General features: G+C 46.3%; 1 protein-coding gene across 1 annotated transcript; it reads left to right on the forward strand.

Annotated features, from left to right (window-relative positions):
• The first annotated feature begins 6,631 nt into the window (after nt 1-6,631).
• On the forward strand, nt 6,632-7,797 carry LOC126402487 (opioid growth factor receptor-like). The gene is made up of 2 exons (XM_050064515.1): nt 6,632-6,761; nt 7,250-7,797. The coding sequence occupies exons 1-2, from the start codon at nt 6,697-6,699 to the stop codon at nt 7,614-7,616; spliced, it is 432 nt and encodes a 143-aa protein (XP_049920472.1). The 5' UTR covers nt 6,632-6,696; the 3' UTR covers nt 7,617-7,797.
• Nucleotides 7,798-12,734: the final 4,937 nt, after the last annotated feature.

The raw sequence follows: 12,734 nt of genomic DNA on the forward strand, positions 1-12,734 counted from the left end.
ACAACAAATAAATAAATAAATAAAATGATTGTTTTTAATAAGCAATTCAACATTAATCAGAGTAGATCTTGATACTTAAATAATAATTATTTGGAGATTAGCAGGTTGACTCTGTTAAGTGTTGATCATTTTCAGATCATTAGTTTGTCAAGTTCAAATGTTTCTGTCCAAAGAAACAGTGATGATTCTGTTCACTGTGACCTGCTGTGACTGTGACTGATCTTGACCTGGATCAGGTGTTCACAGGACACGGCCTCCTGGTCTCTGTCAGAACAATATCTCATCAGTAACAGGACACCAGAGCACATGTGAACACATGAAATCACACCAACATTTGTTCATAACTTGCTGCATATTTAAAACCCTGAGCAGTCAAAGTGTTGTAGCCTGCAGGACTGGCGCTCTGCTGTGAGCCTTCTTCTCATTTACATTTTCAAATTGTGATTTCCATGAAGTGTTGGATGTAAAAACCTGAGTTGCACTTTGCTCTGTGAGACCCAGAGTTTGTGTCTCAGCCTCAAGTCCTTCCTGTTCACAGTATAAATTAGCAGCAGCTGCTCCCTGCTTCACATCAGACAACGTGAATCTGATAACGCCCACAGAGCTGCTCACTTTATGCAGATCCACCGCCACCACCACCGAGAGAGGCGCAATTTAAGGCCCATTAACATTCATGAAAACACTGTCCCAACGCTCCCACGCACATTCCCTCTGACATCAAACTTGTCTCTAACTGCAGCCTCTCGGAGAAGCCCGGGCTCGAGGGGAAGACTCCGTCCTCGGGATGTTAATTAACCGACAGTCATCTGACAGTGAGTCACACTGTTAATTTATTTCTCCTCATGTGTGGTTAGTTGTGCCGCAGCCCCGCACTCTTTGATATCCACACTGATAAAACTGAATTAATTGGTCGACTTACAATTCTATAATTTCACACCTGTCTGCGTTCACTGCTGAGTGTGTCCTGATGTGTGAGCTTTACAACACACACAGAGAGAGGCAGCAGTGTGGTCACAGTTCACAGGTCACAGTGGTTCACAGTTCCTCTGAGTTGATACGTGTAGATGTGTTGGATCTTTTGAACCTTTGAGTTTTCTCTGTGACACTCTGTCAGTACGTGCACGTGTCATAAACCTTTACATCAATACAGCTGATATTCATTTGGATGCATTTCAGCATCCCACGTAGGTCATGTCAGACAAACCACCGCTGTTCCGACTTTTCCACCGTCCATGACACAGCTGATCTGTGTCTCCTCGTCCGTCCAAAAAGTCACGGCTCTGGATGTAGATTTCTCCATGTTGTTACCGGCTTCTTCTTCTCTTACACATTTAACGCTATTGGACTTCCGGGTCAAAGCCCGGGGCGGAAACTGTGGAGCATGCTCAGAGCGCCTCAGCTCACCCTCCTCCTCATTCTCCTCCTCAGCTCATCCTCCTCCTCCTCCTCATCCTCAGCTCATCCTCCTCCTCATTCTCCTCCTCAGCTCACCCTCCTCCTCATTCTCCTCCTCAGCTCATCCTCCTCCTCATCCTCCTCCTCAGCTCATCCTCTTCCTCATCCTCCTCCTTAGCTCATCCTCCTCCTCATCCTCATCCTCAGCTCATCCTCCTCCTCATCCTCCTCCTCAGCTCATCCTCTTCCTCATCCTCCTCCTCAGCTCATCCTCCTCCTCAGCTCATTCAGCAAATCCAGTCTGACACCACAGTAAGTAAGAGTCCTGTTATTCGAAGAAACAGAGCATTTTAATTTTACATGAATTAGTGAAGTTATTCACACGTTCACTCTGCTCTGCTGCTCTGAGAGTTTGGTGTCAAGTCAAACTCTTTTGGCTTCACGTGTCACTGAGCAACTGTCAGAGGAATAAACGGGGCTCCGCCTCCAGCGCTGCGTCCAGGTGTCTGTATACATCCACACATGCTTGTTGTTGTTGTTGTTGTTGTTGTTGTTGTTTGTGTCTTATGGCGTCACTGAAGTCTGTCTGTCAGTGGTGTTAACAAAATCACCTCAAATACATTGTGATCACATGACGATTTCTGTTGTTAGTTTAGCGTTAGCCTTCTGCTCATTATTACACTGTCAGTGACGCCGTGGTTAATGCCATGACAACTGATGGTTGCCTGTTGTCATAGTAACACAACACTCTTTGTGAAACACTGCTCCCTCTCAGTCTCACCTGAACACAGCCTGTGTGTTGCATCACCGTGTGTCCACACTCGTCTCGCACTAACCTGCGTCTTTAATTTACAGAGTCAGTTTGTTTTGAGGAATTTATTTCCCGAGCAGAGCGGAGCGTAGAGGTGGGCGGGGACAGTCGGCTCCGTCCTCTCTCACGGTTTCACCTGTCAGCTGTAAATCATGATGGCTTCATTCCATTCAGGTGTGGCAATGCAGGGTGATGCTGTGGTGCTTCTCCTGCTGTAACAAGCTGCAGTTTCGTGAAACTGTGGTTGAGTCATCAGTGGGAACAATGAGGCCGGAGCAGGAACGAATCCTGGATGTTTTACACACAGCTTATTTATCTGGGGGAAAATGTAACTCCTGCTGAGGCTGAGTGAAGATAGTCACCTTCAGTCCTCACACATGGCGACTGAATTCATGGCTTTTAAGACCTGCAGCTTCCTAAAAGCAAAAAACCCTCAGAATGTATTAAAGTCTTCTGAATCTTTGAGGACTCTGGATGGAGTCTTCTCCAAAGGCTCATGGGTACTGTAGTACGTACAGTCATTCCACACACCAGATAGACGTCACTGTGGTGTCTTCATCGTGAAGGACTCTGCTGAGGCAGGTGTCGTCCAGCAGCCTCGTCTTCTTCTGGGAGTCTTTAACGGTGAACTAACAAACCAGAAGAAAGTCTGTGCTGAATAACAAACCTGTCTCTACATTCAGAGTCAGTTTGTGTCCATGTCTGCTGCTGCTGCCAAGTGTGTCAGAGGATCTGTGTGTGTGTGTGTGTGTGTTGGTACGTGACAGTGTAGCTGCTGTTGGTATGTAGCTGAGCGTCGGCTGGTGTGTGTGTGTGTCAGAGGTATTGATTAAAGAGCGAGCGGGCTGGATGCAGTTATTAATATTTGAAGCCGACTTCTAATGGAGGCCTTTGAAGCTGAGCAGTTTGAAGTGCTCTGACACGTAGTTAAAGTTCAGTCAGGACCAGAAACACTTCGAATCCAGTCTGAGACTTTGAGACAAATATTTTCTAATGGAAAGACATCAGCCACCTGCAGAGGAGTTTAACTGGATCAGGTTTTTATTCTGGAAACACGGTGGCTCACAAACAGGCATCAAAGATGAAGCTACCAAAACTCACGAGGATCATACGCCGAAAAAACAGCGATACAGTGAGGGGAAACACCACGCGGACAAATCTTGGCTCAGCTCTCACTTTCACTGGTGACGCTTTACAAACGGAAACCATCAGGTCCTGCTCAGCTTAGCTTTAAGTCTCAGATTTAACCTGCTGCAGAGGTTTATAAAATCAAAGTTGCAAGCAGCGATGAACGGGCCCTCGCAACTTTGCACACACTGGGGGTCCCAGCAGGACGCCGTCTGACGCAGCTTTTCATCTCTGAAGGTCAGACGCTGCAGCAGTGAGATGGTTTATCCCTCAGTGTGGGCGCTGGAATGACCCATCACACGTTGTACAAAGTGTGCCACTTCCTGTGTCCACTGGGTGGTGCTGGACAACACACTTATTATGTTTCTGTGCCGCAGTTGTCAACCACATCATGTAGCTTTTATATAAATCAAATGATAATTGTCAGACAATGGTCACTTCCTGTTGCCAGTAGGTGGCGCAGTCACTGTGACATGTAATGTGGGGCAGATTGGACGGGAAGTTTTGTTTTGTGGTGAATACGGCATCGCCATGGTAACATCGTTTTATGTAAACTCACAATCATTACAAGTAAGAGTATAAATCATGTCATTTTCTGTTGCCAGTAGGTGGTGCTGTAACTATGAGTAATTTATGCTTTGTAGATGTGTTCAGGACGGGACTCGTATCAAATGTGTGAGTTATTAACCACTTCCTGTTTGATGGCGAAACATGGAAGTTTGACACCTCACCACGGTCACATGGTTCGACGATAACACAAGCTTTGAGTCACCTTTAATGCCGAAGGTCTTCAGATGGTTCAAACAAAATCTGACGTCAATGGGATCAAACCTGTGGGAGGAGTTTGATAAAGTACGACCCCTGGAAATTCAAAATGGCTGACTTCCTGTTGGGTTTTAGGCTACGGCTCAAAGAGACTTTTTTATAAGTCTTGCAGTGTTACGTGTCACTACCAAGTTTCACACATGTAGTTTCAACAATTAGATTCATGTTGGAGAATAATAATTCTTTCATGAACCACCTGCGGTCGGTCGGTGCTCGAACCCTGACAAGGAGACAGCTGACACACGCTCCATCATTTCAATCTCACACGTGAAGTTTTACCTCCAAATGAAGTGAAACTCATTAACTCGGCCACATGAAGATTTAATCCAGAGAAACAGAGCTGAGTTTGAGCTGATCTGAGCTCAGAGAGACAGAAGCGTGTTACATTATTCTTTGCTTTCTGTGTGTTGGCAGCTTTAATTGCTCCACCTTTGATCCTCTCTGTTCCATCCTCTGAGATATTGATAAGGCCGCTCCCTGCAGGAGCCATTACTGCTGACTCGCAGGAGTCGGTGTGTGTCTGTGTGTAGCGCTCCCTCCTGCTGCGTCCGTCCACTTCGGCCTTTACAAGAAAAGAAGCTTCATCTATTATTGAATGACTGGAGCAAACTGCCTGATTGCAGGAGTCAGGACAGACAGACAGACAGAGAGGTGAGCAGACAGACGGACAGGTAGACAGGTTGTGGTGGAGACAGGAAAGTCGACGGTGGTGACACGGTGTAGAGAACAGTGTTGCTGAGCTTTGTTTGTGGCAGCTGTTGTGATGGTGATGTGATGTTTGTGCCGCGGGGCTGATGAGCTGACGGTGCTTTGATGATTTATGTTATTCATGGTTAGTTTACACAGTCTTTAAAAGAAGGTGTGGTAAACTTTAAAATCAGCCTGAAAGAGTCACTGCAGCAGTTCTGGGAGAATTCATTTACTGCAGGAACATCACACTGTGAAACACTACAGGTAGAAGTGCTGCATTCACAGTGTGGAGGTGTTGGCGTCGCAGCTGGTGTGATTCTCTGTTTGGTGATGAATCTTCCTGCTGCATTAATGTCTCATTGTCCTGCTGCACATGTTGAACTCCTTCATATCCTGTTGGTAGTTTCATCTACAGACATGATTCTGTTAGATCATCATGTGTTTTTCCTGAGAACACCACTGATCTGACACTGGGCGAGAGGCTGAGTTCACCCTGGACAGGTCACCAGACTATCACAGGACTGACACACAGAGACAGACAACCATTCACACTCACATTCACACCTACAGACAATTTAGAGTCACCAATTAACCTCCAGGTGCTCCGACATGTTCTCCCTGTGTCAGCGTGGGTTTCCTCCAGGTGCTCCGACATGTTCTCCCTGTGTCAGCGTGGGTTTCCTCCAGGTGCTCCTACATGACCTCGGCCTCTACTTGCCCAGTGTCAGCTGGGATAGGCTCCACCCCCGTAACGGGATAAGTGGTTTTGGAAAATGAATGAATGAATGACGAGAGATAAACTTGATTTGATGTGATGGTCTGTCCCTGCAGGTCACACAGTGGCATCAGTGTTAAAGTGAGTCTGTTTATAACCAGTTAAAGACTTTAAACTATGAGCTGACAGACTGTGATGACTCTGACATGTGTCGCTCATCATAGAATTCATTTTCATTGCAGACATTTTTCTGTTTATACCCTCAGGTACATATTTTACAGCTCTGTTTGTGTGTGTGTGTGCTCATTTCATATTCTTTGGCAAAGACAGAGTCTACTCTGGCGTCGGGTCTTGACAGGTGTGCTTTGGCTCACAAATGGGCACATAGCTTTACACACACACACACACACACACACACACACACACACACTTGTTGCTGGGTAAGGTGTGTGTGGGACTCTGGTGAGTCAGCAGACACTGATTTGCGTTTCGGGGAGTGTCGGTGAACCTGGACTTAACCGCCCACCCTCATTGTAACACACACACACACACACACACACACACACACACACACACCCTGTTACCTGTGGAGGCCTGTTGCAGACAGATACTCTGGTTTTATCTCTCAGACTGAATCAAAGCTCCTGACTGATCGTCTGATATCTAAACTGTGTTTCACACGTTGAAGGTCGGAGACGTGCTGCTCCTTCAGCTTCACTGCTTCAAGCTACAGCTGCTCAAAACAAATAATACAACTGATCAGACATGAGGACACAAGCTACTGGAATAAGATGATGGTAAAAAGAAAGCATAGAAGTCTAGTCTGCAGCGTGTGTGGTGGAGGACGTCAGCCTGTGACTGTGGCCCAGTGTTCCCTCCGTCAGTTGTCTCCACACCACATGTTGGTCATTATGTTGTTAGTGTCTGTGGTCACTGAACCCACAGCTGTCCACATTTAAGGACCACAGCCGAGGGACCGTGGACACACAGAGCGAGGCCTCCAAACAGTTCACAGCACAGAGGAGTTTAACAAGCTGCTCCTTATTTTATTGACCACAACAAGTCAGCAGATTTATTTTCCAGCTTCCTTCTTAGTTTGGTCACAGCTTATGATGATGGTCAAATATCTGTCATGTGTCTGAGGAGAGGAGTCATTAAAAACATGAAGCAGGACGACAACACAACTGACCACCATAGGTAACTGTTAGGAGGTCGACACCATGTTAAACAATGTTTATAAAGCTTCCTTGGTCGGGAGGAAGACTTAAGACTGAACATAAGGATTACTGTTAATTTATTATGTTGATCTGTTCTGTACGACATCTATTGCACGTCTGTCCGTCCTGGAAGAGGGATCCCTCCTCAGTTGCTCTTCCTGAGGTTTCTACCATGTTTTCCCCCGTTAAAGGGGTTTTTTTGGGGAGTTTTTCCTGATCAGCTGTGAGGGTCATAAGGACAGAGGGATGTCGTATGCTGTAAAGCCCTGTGAGGCAAATTGTGATTTGTGATATTGGGCTTTATAAATAAAATTGATTGATTGATTGAAGGAAGAGACATGCGTCTTCAGACAGAGCTGCATGTTCAGTCGCTTCAGCTGTTGACATTGTGCATTTCTGCAAAGCACACGTGTTCCATTTATCTGTGTTTCTAAAGTGACGTATTACCTGAGCTGACTGTGTCATCAGGAGGTGGAGGGGAGAGACGCCTGGAGAGACGCCTGGAGAGACACCTGGAGAGACACCTGGTGTGACGCCTGGAGAGACACCTGGAGAGACACCTGGTGTGATACCTGGAGAGACACCTGGAGAGACACCTGGAGAGACACCTGGTGTGACACCTGGTGTGACACCTGGAGAGACACCTGGAGAGACACCTGGAGAGACACCTGGTGTGATACCTGGTGTGACGCCTGGTGTGACGCCTGGAGAGACGCCTGGAGAGAGACCTGGAGAGACACCTGGAGAGACACGTGGTGTGATCCGATCAACCCCCCCAGGCTCCAGTCCCTTACATGAAGCTGGTTCTCCGTTCTTGAATTGGACGTCTCTTTGACTGGATGGTGGAAACATTCAATCACTGCCAGGTTAGGAAACATGTTAGCATGCTCCTTCCACCACCATCAAACCTCCAAAGGATCTGAACTCCATGTAGGCTGCCACCTCATCCTCGGGCTGCAAAGTGTCATGGCTGGAGTCCTCCACGTCTGTGACCAGTGTGACCACGAGGTCAAAGGTTACACTGGTGTCACTGACTTTCAAAATAAAAGCAACTGTCAGAATATTACTGCACATCTTTGTACTTCCTTTTATTCTGAAAAATAAAAAGTACGTTGTCGTTCTCACCTGCTGCCCACCTGGAGCTCAGTTTACCTGTGAATTTATATCTAGACATATTTTGGACAAACTTCATCTCCTCTCTGGCTGCTGTAAACCTGTTGACAGCTCAATGTTCTCCTGGTGTAAGTGAAGTGAAAGTTGTGAGGTGGACTCAGAGCTGCAGACAGACAGACAGACAGACAGACAGACAGACAGAGACGGATGGGATTCCTTCATGCGTGTCTGAACTGGTCCATTAGCGCCAGTCTAATGTTCAGACTGAGTCACACAGTTTCGCAAAGCCTCATTACACACACACACACACACATACTGTAAAACACACACACACACACACACACACACACCGACTGATCCTCCGATAAAAAGGTCAGATATTGGACAGTTTGATGGAGCCTCATTACAGCCAGACTCAACTGCTGAAGGAGATCACACTGCTGATCTCACACACACACACACACACACACACACACACACACACACACACCTTTACTTGTCCAGGTGTGGACTCGTGTCTGTGTCCTCAGTCACAGCTCGCTCTGAGGCGTTTGGTCTCAGCGTCTTGTTAAATGTGCTGTTTCAGAGTCCGAAGGTCTCTCAGCTGTTTTGTGTAAAGAGTCCAGCAGGCTTCACTAATGAGGTGTGTGTGTGTGTGTGTGTGTGTGTGTGTGTGTGTGTGTGTGTGTGTGTGCGTGCGTGCAGCTGAAGGTCAGAGTGTGTGTGGACTTCACATTAGACCTGAGAAATGACTCACAGCTCAGAAACTTACTGACCTTCTTACACACTCACTTTGTTCTCTGGTTGCTCTGACACTTCCTGTACGATGGACTCAGTTCTGATTGGACGACCTGTCTGTGGGGACGCAGTGTTCGTCCGTCGGTCCACTCTGATCCAGACTGAAACATCCCAACGTCTCTTTGATGGACTGGGAATTTACTGTGGTTCATGTTTGTTCAGGATGAACTTTAATGATGCTCTGATTGGTCATGTAGCGCCATCATCAGGTCAACATGTTAATGAGTGCGACACTTTGGTTTATTAGCAGATATCTGCAGAACTGATGACAGTCAGCCTCAGCTGGATCTGCCTCCGAGCTCCTCCCACAGACAAAAGCTGGAAACACATTGGCGCTGCGGCGGCGCGGTGCATCATGTCACATCCATCAAGAGCCGTCTGGACGCATCACACTGCAGCTGGTCAACAGACGACTGCGTAAAGTTCTTAAACTGTAAGATCTGTACTTCCTCGTCACATCCTCACTGCGACCTCGTCACGTGTCCATGTTTGGTGACGGATGACGTCCAAGGCACCCTGCGATATGTGACGAGGTCAGAGTGAGGACGTGTTGTCCTCGTGGTCGGTCTCCGTCTGCTGTCGCTGGCTGTTTACAGTCCTATAGCATTATCCCCATTTGCAGGTCTCAGTTCTGACCTCTGCTGGTGCATAATGTGCACTACATACAGTCCATCCTCAGCACAGCGTCTCCATGCCAGTTTATTAGAAGGAGGAGCTTCTGTATTTTTGACAGGACTGAATATCGTACTGTTGGGAGTTAAATACTACATCGTAAATACACCGTAACGCTGTGATCCGGCCCGACCTGAGCAGAAACAGCCACAGTGATCTCAGTGATGACGGCTGCTGTTGGTGAACCTCACTGATGAGACACAGTCGGTGAAGCTGCACTTCCTGTGCCATGTCTCTCAGCGACAGGTCGGATAACTGTCGATATTAAAACGGTGTTTCTGTTTCCGTCTATGGTGACCTGTGGGAGAAGAGATGAGGCGTGTGTGCTCAGCTCCACGCTGATTACACAGACGAATCAAACAGAATCAGACGTATTTATACATCTGAATATTTCTGTGTGTGTGTGTGTGTGTGTGTACACTGTTTAAGTCGTGACTCTACATATAGTTAAATGCGTCTGTCCCCTGGACTCAGACACAGTCTTCGTCCAGCCTGTGTCACATTTCGGTCACTGATGGACATTTACTCTTTGCACTCGGTGCTGTGACGTGTTTGTCTGAATGGCTTCAGTCCCTGTCTCCTCCCCGCCTCAGCCTCTGACTCCTCCCCGCCTCGGCCTCCGGTCGGGGTCGGCGGGGTCGTCTTGTTGCTGTGGGACGTCCCTGAAGCATCTCTGACAGATGGATAATCTCTAATCCTGAAAGTATGGAGCTGCTGCTGCAGAGTTTAAATCCTCCTGCTGGATGACCCGGCTCGTGTCTCCAGGGTCGGAGGTCAACGCGTGGTGTGTTAGTTATACAACTGAAAACACATCGACAACACTTGTGACTGACAGGTGGTGTTATCACGTCTGTGTAACAGCCTCCAACCACATTATCACCCACCCACATAACACTCATCTCTCCGTCACCTCCTCCCATCCTCTGCTGGGCTCTTATGAAACTGAGCTCCGTCCAACCTGATCCAGTTTACAGCCGTCTGAGTGAGTTCATGATTCGTCTCCACACAACACGAACAACATGTCTGAATGTTGATCTGATCGTCTCCACACTCTGACCGAGACGTTACAGGACCAGCTTCATCAACACAAAGAAATGTCAGTTGGTGTTTGAAGCTTTCACCTGTACACAGATCATCATCATCATCATCATCTTCATCACAACTGCTGCTGACTGAATGTAGCAGCAGGATTCAGACTGATTAGAAGATGTAGAGATTCATAAAGAAGATGAAGAGCTGTGCTCATGTTGATTGTAGTTACAGAGGGCTGCAACATTTCAGGGAACAGGCTGTTCAAGGTGGGAACTTTCCATTCCATTAAAAATCAGCTCGACTCGTCCAGTGTGAGAACAGCTCATATGAAACTCTGTCACTTCCTGTCTTGGATGAGCAATTTCTTAAAGTTAAATAAAGACAAAACTAAAATCCTGCTTGAACAAAAGAGAAATGCAGCTTAACACTTTCAGGACAGAATTTGTTCTCTGAATATGTGAACAGTATAAACATCAAACTGAAAAAGAGAACTTCTGTTTTCATACACAAATAAAACATTTTATTCTGTCTCATTCATTTATGTTTTATCAACATTTGAATTTGTGCATTTTCATAAAAAACAACATTTTGGACAAAAAGCTGAGAAAAATATATTTTTGTCAAAGAGTCATTTTAAATTTAAAATCAGTTTCACATTTACATTTTTGTTCTCATTTCCTTACGTCTGAATTATAAAAATGAAAATAATATTCTTTGTGATGTACGGCAGCGATCACGTTGTTCAGTGTTCTGTTGTCTCCGTCTCCTCTGTGGTCGTCATGGAGATCCTGTTTCGTTCCACCAAACTCGTTTGTTTCTTCGTCCAGCCGGATTCAGAATGTTGATCAAAACAGGAAGTGTCACAGTCTGAGTCCATCAACGTCTCCACGGCTTGTGAAACCGTAACCTTTTTCATCGGCGTCGGCATCTTCTTCTTCGTTTGTTTTTTGACACAGCAGTCCTTTTCTATGTCACAAGATGTGTAACAGCGCCCCCTATCTTATAACAGTGAAAACATGAATTGCCAGAACATGTCATCAATGGCGGGGAAGCGTTCTGTCATGAATAGCGGAACATCTTGTTAGTGGCGAGAATAGTGTTAATAATCTGGATTAAATCTGAGGTCACAGGTGTTGGTGTGATCCTTGATTCAGATCTGAGCTTTGAGTCCCACATTAACAAGGTGATGACATCATCATGTTTCCCCCACAGACACATCACTAAGGTACGACCGTTTCTAAATGAAGCACATGCAGAGACACTGACTCGTGTCTTTATTTGAAGCCAACTCAACTGTGACAAACTTTTTACTGAGAGACTTGAGCTGATTGAAACTCTGCAGCTATGAAGCAGAACCAAGAGCAGAGAGCACATGAGGCCGGTCTGAGCTGCTCTGCTCTGACTTCCTGTCACATCTACAGTTGGCTTTAAGCTCCTCCTCCTTGTATACAAAGCCCTACATGTGCTGGGACCGAGTGACATCACTAACTCCTTGGTAACTATTTGCCTCCAAGAACACTGCGATCAGCTGCTGCTGGTTTATTGGAAGAAGATCAGGGACGCAGCCGCCGTCAGTGACGCCTCAAAGAACACACGACCGACAGATGTCAGAGAAGCTGCTCGCTAAATATTTGTATCTGTTCACTTTAACCTTTAACCTTTAACCTTTAACTGGCTCTGCCTCTCCTCAAACAGATCGGACGCTCTTTTTACGCTTCATGCTGCCGCAGCTCTTTAAAATCTGGATTTTAGGATTAATGGTTTTACAATTCGGTGGCTTTATGATTTATTTCATCTGATGATGTTTTTGTCTGTTTCCATGTGAAGCACTCGGAGCTCATAATGTCCTGATTGTAAAACACTTTGTGTTATGTAAATAAAGTTAATTCTTATTATCATAATTAACACACAGTTATGTAATGAAGGTAAAGTTTAGACAAGTGAAGTTACTGAAGTTTGGTTCAGGAAAGAAACATGGTTTAACTTTAAAATGACTCACAGTTGATATAGATCCGACCACTGTTTTTGTGACCTGTCACACCGTCACACCATCCACTGTCACACCATCCACTGTCACACCATCCATCGTCACACCATCCACTGTTACACCATCCATCGTCACACTGTCAGACTGTCACACTGTCACACCATCCATCGTCACACTGTCACACTGTCACACTGTCACACCATCCATTGTCATACCATCCATCGTCACACTGTCACACTGTCACACTGTCACACCATCCACTGTCACACCATCCACTGTCACACCATCCATAGTCACACCATCCATCGTCACACCATCCATCGTCACACCGTCCCACTGCCACACTGTCAC

Source organism: Epinephelus moara, chromosome 16 (genome assembly GCF_006386435.1).
Source record: "Epinephelus moara isolate mb chromosome 16, YSFRI_EMoa_1.0, whole genome shotgun sequence".
Classification (NCBI taxonomy): Eukaryota; Metazoa; Chordata; class Actinopteri; order Perciformes; family Serranidae; genus Epinephelus; species Epinephelus moara.